Below are 7,224 nucleotides of genomic sequence, written 5' to 3'. Positions count from 1 at the left end.
AGAGAGACAGACAGACAGACAGACAGACAGAGAGACAGACAGACAGGCAGACAGATAGATAGACAGACAGACAGACAGACAATAAACTAAGCGTTAATAAACTAAGTTTTAATATTTTATCATAAGAATTAATGTAAATGGTTTTATAAAACGATAAACTCCAGATTTCAGCTCATAAATCCGCTGGTCAGAGCAGCTCAGGCTGTTTATATATAGACGAGATTCAGGGTGGAGTGCGTTCACAAAAACAGCTGCAAGAATTCAGTCCAGAAGAAAAGCGTGGAAGACGTCCAGATCCAGAAACCAATGTCTGACTCATCTTTTTTTAAAGCTGTTCTTTTTTCAGCCTTAGTCCACAAACATATGCAAACAGCATGTGTCCTCACACAGAAAAACATGTCCAGCATCACAAACTGAGTTAACAGAGTCACCGAAGAGTCAGAGATGTTTCATATAAACACAAGCTGCGTGAGGTCCGTCTGCCGCCGATTCCCGAGGCTGGACTGATGTGTTCTCCTTTGAATCATTTCTATAAACCTCAACTTTGATTTATGTCGCTCAGCTTCTGTAACACTAGATGGCGTCAAACTTCACACAAGACGTTTTTTTTTAACTGGCTCTTGTGTTACAAGTCATATTTTGAGACCCTATGTCTCTCTTTTGGAAAACTTCTTATACACATTTTATTTATTTAATTTTATTTAATTATAAACAACAACAACAACAATTATTATTATAAATAACTTTTTTAATTATTATTAGTTTGAATTACCTTTCCTTTTTTATATTTTCAGTTTTTAATTTACAGTTTAGTCATTTTGTTGTACTTCTGTAATTTGTATTAGCTTTTTTTCTATTTAAAGCGTCTGTCTATTTCAGATTTAGTTATTTTAGTAATGCAACAAACTTTATTTCAGTTAGTTGACAAGGCAGCATTTCTTTTTTTTTTTTTTTACTTTTTTTTTTAGGTTCTTTAGGTTGTAAGTTAACATTTCTTCAAATATAAAAATGTTCTTATTAGTGCGGTCAAACGATTAATCGCGATTAATTGCATCCAAAATAAAAGTTTTTGTTTACATAATACAGTATATGTGTGCGTACTGTGTATATTTATTACGTATATATAAAAATACACACAAATGCATGTATATATTTTGAAAATATTTACATGCATATATGTATATTCATATAACGTATATTATTTATAAATATATCTAATATATAAACATAACATATTTTTCCTAAATATATACATGCGTGTGTGTGTATTTATATATGCATAATAAATATACACACTACACACACATATATTATGTAAACAAAAACTTTTATTTTGGAAGCGATTAATCGCGAGTAATCGTTTGCCAGCACTCGTTTTTATACACACTTTATTTTTATGTTTGTCAAAGTTAAAATTTTCAGTTAACAAGTTCATTTTTTACTGGAATTATTAAATTTATAGATTTTTTTTTTTTTCCGGAAATTGTAATCTTTTCCCCTAAAATCACAGTTTAAGAGCATGCTGGCGACAACTGCTGGGGTTTGAGGCATCAAGAAACAAATTATTCTTCACAGCAGCATGAAAATAATATTTTTTTTATGTTTGGATTAAAATGCTTTGTCTGTCACCTTTCTGAAATCCTGTTATTTGCATGTCTGTTTTGCCCTTTACGCTATATTTGTTGTAATAGTTCTGGTGGACTGTTTCTCCAGCAGACACTCACCTGTCTCAGGAGCTCCTCCTGTCTCCTCTGGATGCGTTCTCGCTCCATCTGGATGCGCTGGAGCCTCATCTTCTGCTGGTGCTGCTGGGCGCTCATGGGGCCGCTCATGCTCATCATGGGCTGAGAGCTCTGCTGCTGGGGGCCCTGGACCTGGACCTGCTGCTGCTGCTGCTGGAGGTGCTGCTGATGGGCCTGCTGGCTCAGCACTGCCACAAACACACGACAAACACGCTCAGACACAGCCTTCACTCATCCGAGCAGAATTCAAGAACTTTCTCCATCTGGCAAGCTCTAAACTGATTGGCTGGTTTCATTTACGAGGAATCAGGCATCTACAAAGAGAGATACTTTATATTCTAAATTAGAGTTGTACTTGTTACTTGTAGATGGACAGAAACCATCATTTTAAAGTTTACAGGACACATTTCCCGTGACTGGTTGCTTTCCATGTCAGTTAGAAGGTCGTTTCTATCTAAATGGGTTGTTCTTTGGCAAATAGCCAGGCTATATGCAGATACTTAAAAGTCTGTCTGTACAAAACCAGACAGATTCATTAATGCAGGTTCTAATCCTCATGCTAAAATGGCAAATCATAGTGTTTCGAAATGCGGCTTTGTTTCTGATTGTCTGAGGAAAAACAGGTTAAACAAAGACGGCACACAAACACAATGACTCAATTACAGCTGGCCAGAACGCAGCACGGAAAAGTGTTTACCAGGAAATCTCTTCCCTGTCCTACTAAAAAAAATACTGGCCTTAAAATGGCTTCAGTGTGGCCACCGACAACAGGCAAATCAAGTAAGTCCACTTTTAATGTTAGCTAGACAAGTCAGAATTTAGTTTTCGTGACAAATTTCTATCTGCTATCTGAGCCAAACAATTATACTGGATGCTTTGGCTCATAGCACTACTGTTCAAAAGTTTGGGTCGGTAAAACTGAGCTCTTAAGCCCCGTTCACATCAAGAAAGATAGCTATAAAGATAACGATATTAGCGTCCACATGCACCAATATCGTCTATTTATTTTAAGCGCACGCTCATCTGCCGCTTTAAATTCTCGAGCTCGTGACAGCAGGATTGAATCTGATTGGCTGTCAATGTTTTTATCGTTCATCAGCTGGAAAAAATCGTCCTGAAAGTGATTCCAACGATATCGTTTCTCTGTATCGTTATCGTTATAGCTGTGGCGTGGACTCTGCCATTCTTTAATATTGAGAACGATTTTTAGAACTATATCTTTATGGTTATCTTTATAGTTTTCGTCCTTGGTGTGAACGGGCCTTTAAGCTCACCAACACATTTATTTGAATTTAAATTTAAACAATTTAAAACAACTGATTTCTATTTGAAGATAAACATAATATATTCCTGTAATGACAAAGCCACATTTCTGGCCATGTTTACATGCCTTTTTAAAACGCAAATGACCCTCGTCTACACTGGCGTTTTCACTGCATTTCAGAAACGATCTCCGTCCACACTACACAACCGAAAACGCATGTCACATGACCATTCATGCAGGTGCAACGGTGAGCATGATGTTATCGTTTACATGGTCGTCAAGGATACGCAGAGCGAATGTGGGCAGCTGCCGTTTTCATAAGTCTCCGTTTTGGTCCGTTTACACGGAAACACGACCGCGGAGTTTTCGAACTAAAACGGGCGCTTTCGAAAGTCTCCGTTTTTGAGGGAAAAAGCTGGAGTAGTGTAACTGACAGGCGTAACCGGAGCAAAACGTATGCTTTTTAAAATGAAAACGTAGCCTCAGAAGCTACCCGTATAATCCAGTCATGGTCCCTCAGAAATCATTCTAATATGCTGATTTACTTTTAATCAATCTTAATATTATCAATGTTGACAAGAGTTGTGCTGCTTAATATTTTTGGGGAAACCGTGCTTAATGTTTTCAAGATTATTTAATGAATAGAAAATTCAAAAGAACGACATTTATTTGAAATTGATTTTTAATGTAATAGCCTTCACTGTCAATTTTGATCAATTTGCTTAATTAAACATTAATTTCTTTGAAAAAATTATCTTGCTGACACAAAACATTTGAACTGTAGTGTCTCTTTCAGATTTCAATATGTAAATACGCTCTGTTGTGATTGGCTAACGTCCAGGAAGCAGTGTAGTTCACACTGTTGATCACTAGGGTGGGCCTCTTTTAGATTACAGAAGAACGAGTTTTATATCATTTAGTTGAACTCAAAATGAACATTTTTGTAAATTGTTTACAACAATTGCTGTATTCTACTGTGATTTCATTTATCTCTGGATGAAGCCAGAGTTCTGGTTTGTGAAAAGCTGTTCTGTTTCAGTGTAAAGGACGTCTGATGTTCTCAGAGGAACGGACCGATAAGAAACAATGTTTGCTTCAAGGACTCAGGCAGAGTTTCACAACTGACATTACAGCACAATAAGATTCACATGCTTTACTTCAGTTCAAACTCAACCAGTTTCATGATGATAATCTTCTCACCGCACACAGGAAGAAATGCACTGTGAAGAGTGCTGGCGACTCCTGACCATATGGAGCACGTGTGTGTATCTGTGTGTGCAGTGTGTTTATCTGTCGGGTAAACCACTTTCACATGGACAAAACATTCCTGTAAAAGCCAGATGTGGGCTGAAAGAGTCGTGAGATACGGCACAAACTAAGCACAGTCTTTCTGCTCTCCGGATCAGCTCATACTGCTCTTGGATTCATTATTGTGCAGCTTATTTAAAAATAAAAAAGCTCACACCATGTCCATGGCCAATGATCAGGTGGCTGGAAAGGATTCAACAACCTTAAGACTAAGTTTGTATTCTGTTCTGTTTGCTACAAACCTTAACAAGTGAAAATTAAATTTGGTCCCAATTTATGACAGACATCGTACAATATACACTCTTAAAAAATATAGGTTATTTTCTGGCACTGATGGTTCCATGAAGAAACTTTAACATCCATTGAATCTTTCTATAGCAGAAAAGGTTCTTTATAGGAGAAAAATAAGGTTGTTTAGATTATTAAAATGCATAAAATGGTTTATTTAAGAACGGTCCACTAAAAAAAATGGTTCTTCTATGGCATTGCTGTGAAAACAACATTTTGGAACCTTTATTTTTAAAAGTGCACTTACTTTATGAAAAAGAATTTGATACAATATATTAATTCTTACATTGTGCTTACACTTGTTATTACACATGTTATTACGCTGTCGACTGTCCACTAAACTTCTAATATTCAAAATTTGGTAGCACTTTATTTAACTGTTTTACAAGTATGCAGAGAAATCTAGCATACATATAAAACCAAAGTATACTTTGGTCAATTGTTACCTTACGTTACTGTAAATGCACGTACTTGTAAAACAAAGTGTAACTCAAAACACAATAGCAGCAAATGTAAATGTGAATCTCACAAGAGTGTTATAAACCATCATTTACACACTAAGTACATTTTTAAAAATGTAAGTACATAGGCCAATGATCAGGTGGCTGGAAAGGATTCAACAACCTTAAGACTAAGTTTGTATTCTGTTCTGTTTGCTACAAACCTTAACAAGTGAAAATTAAATTTGGTCCCAATTTATGACAGACATCGTACAATATACACTCTTAAAAAATATAGGTTATTTTCTGGCACTGATGGTTCCATGAAGAAACTTTAACATCCATTGAATCTTTCTATAGCAGAAAAGGTTCTTTATAGGAGAAAAATAAGGTTGTTTAGATTATTAAAATGCATAAAATGGTTTATTTAAGAACGGTCCACTAAAAAAAATGGTTCTTCTATGGCATTGCTGTGAAAACAACATTTTGGAACCTTTATTTTTAAAAGTGCACTTACTTTATGAAAAAGAATTTGATACAATATATTAATTCTTACATTGTGCTTACACTTGTTATTACACATGTTATTACGCTGTCGACTGTCCACTAAACTTCTAATATTCAAAATTTGGTAGCACTTTATTTAACTGTTTTACAAGTATGCAGAGAAATCTAGCATACATATAAAACCAAAGTATACTTTGGTCAATTGTTACCTTACGTTACTGTAAATGCACGTACTTGTAAAACAAAGTGTAACTCAAAACAAAATAGCAGCAAATGTAAATGTGAATCTCACAAGAGTGTTATAAACCATCATTTACACACTAAGTACATTTTAAAAAATGTAAGTACATAGTAGTTACGGATTCATAAACAGGAACCCAATGTTCTTGAGATTTACAGTATGGTTTAGAACAAACAAACTAAAAAAAGACTCTTATTATGTAATCAGGTAATGCTAAGTGTGCTCACCAAGAGAATCAGTGTTTTTGCTGTGATGCTACAGTATGTGGTTGCTGATTGGTTTAAAGGGCATTGCTAGCTTAATGGATTTAAGAATTTTAAGAAAAGAAAATCTAAAGAAAAAGAGTTCCACTTGTATGTATGAATGCAATGCAAGTCACTTCGGATAAAAGTATCTGCCAAATGTATAAATGTAAAAGTACTGGTCAAAAGAGTCAAAAGAGCACATACCCAAGTCTCTGTAACTTCCAGGTCTCTAGATATGGCTCGGGTCTCTCATTCAACGTAAAAAAAAAATACAAATGTTTGCTTGTTTTATTGTCTGTCAGACCTAAATTATAAGTCTGAGTGAATAAGTAATGTAATAAGCAAGAGCACACCTCTCCTCAGCAAGTCACTTGATTTGAAGTAGCATACTTGAAGGTTGGGGATTCGAACAAACTACAAGTATGTCTTAAACATCTGCACAGGACTCACATCTTCTCAAATGTGCAAAAGACTCAATCAAACTTACTGGGTGGAAAAAGTTAAAGCCCATCACCCTCTGTGTATCTTCCTCGAAACACAAATTAAAGATACTTTGAAATCTGACAGGGTTCTGTTCACTGAAAGTCCATTCTACCAAAATGTGCTTTCTTGATCCAGAAGAACCAGTGAGGTTTGTTCTCGCGTGTCAAGCATTTAAAGTTGTGTTTCTATTTACCATATTTGATGTGCTCTATAGATATGTGTTGATCAATGTTTAAAATCTGTTCATTATATTCAGGAGACTTGGATTAAATCACTACGTTTACATGGTTTGCTTTTAATATCTTTGTTAACTTTTTTTAAAGCTTGAATGCTTTGGTGGAATGGACTTACAGTGGAACGACACAAATCTCTCAGGTTTCATCAAAATATCTCCATTTGTGTTTCAAAGATGAACTAGTAAGGTGAGTAAACAACGACAGAATTTTAATTTCTGAGTAAATTCTGTTAAAACACTTTGTATAAAACTGAATTACTGTTGCACTTCTGTTTGGCGTCACTTGTGTTGCTAAAATCACAAACTTATCCATTATTTGTTGTCTCAGTGCAAATCAGTGTTAATTTTGACAGCAAATTTTTATTTAGTTTTAGTCAGTCTTTTGACTAAAATGCCATTTAGTTTTAGTCATATTTTAGTCATCTGAATTGTTTTTAGTTTTAGTCTAGTTTTAGTCGACTACATATTATA

The 7,224-nt window shown here is 35.1% G+C and overlaps 1 protein-coding gene across 1 annotated transcript in view; it reads right to left on the bottom strand.

The window, feature by feature from the left end:
* LOC107732229 (WW domain-containing transcription regulator protein 1-like) overlaps positions 1-7,224 on the bottom strand; it is a 63,647-nt gene that overhangs the window by 12,085 nt on the left and 44,338 nt on the right. Inside the window, exon 4 of the mRNA XM_016543509.1 lies at positions 1,725-1,930. Within this exon, the coding sequence (XP_016398995.1) occupies positions 1,725-1,930 (206 nt within the window). The remainder of the gene's footprint in view (positions 1-1,724; positions 1,931-7,224) is intronic.

This window comes from Sinocyclocheilus rhinocerous, unplaced genomic scaffold, assembly GCF_001515625.1.
Source record: "Sinocyclocheilus rhinocerous isolate Xijiao unplaced genomic scaffold, SAMN03320098_v1.1 scaffold909, whole genome shotgun sequence".
NCBI lineage: Eukaryota > Metazoa > Chordata > Actinopteri > Cypriniformes > Cyprinidae > Sinocyclocheilus > Sinocyclocheilus rhinocerous.
The sequence above is the reverse complement of the archived record's forward strand: the minus strand, read 5'-3'. Positions and strand labels throughout refer to the sequence as shown.